The sequence below is a fragment of the Meleagris gallopavo genome, unplaced genomic scaffold, assembly GCF_000146605.3.
Source record: "Meleagris gallopavo isolate NT-WF06-2002-E0010 breed Aviagen turkey brand Nicholas breeding stock unplaced genomic scaffold, Turkey_5.1 ChrUn_random_7180001881183, whole genome shotgun sequence".
NCBI classification, from domain to species: domain Eukaryota; kingdom Metazoa; phylum Chordata; class Aves; order Galliformes; family Phasianidae; genus Meleagris; species Meleagris gallopavo.
The window spans coordinates 1-396 of NW_011145366.1; the positions used below are offsets into that span (position 1 = coordinate 1).

At 68.9% G+C, this 396-nt stretch overlaps 1 protein-coding gene across 1 annotated transcript; it reads right to left on the reverse strand.

The window, feature by feature from the left end:
• Positions 1–4: 4 nt before the first annotated feature.
• LOC104916294 (transcriptional activator protein Pur-alpha) lies at positions 5–390 on the reverse strand (the record flags this gene model as incomplete). Its single annotated transcript, XM_010727340.2, has 1 exon — positions 5–390. A coding segment is annotated over exon 1 (250 nt), but the record flags the coding sequence as incomplete, so codon positions are not given.
• Between the last annotated feature and the right edge of the window lie 6 nt (positions 391–396).

The following is a 396-nucleotide window of genomic DNA, read 5'->3' on the forward strand; positions in this document are numbered from 1 at the left end:
ATGGTCTGGCCCTGCGCGGCGCCCAGCCCCGGGCCGCGGTTGACGGTCTGGCGGACGCGCAGGAAGCGCCCGCGCTGGTTCTCCTTCAGATCCATGTAGTACTTGCGGTTCTCCCGCACCAGGAACTCGCTCTTGAGCGCCCGGCGCGGCTCGTCGGCCGCCTGCGCCAGCTCGGGGGGCTGGCTGGGCCCCAGCTGCGCGTAGTGCTCGATGAAGTCGCCCAGGTAGTCGCGGAACTCCACCGCCACCGACATGGAGAGCGTCAGGCGGCTCTTGTTGCCGCCGGCGCCCACCTCGGCGATCTTCAGGAAGCGGCCCTTGGCGTTCTGCTTCACGTCCAGGTAGAAGCGCTTGTTCTGGATGTCCACCCGCTTGGAGGCCAGCTCCTGCGTCTCG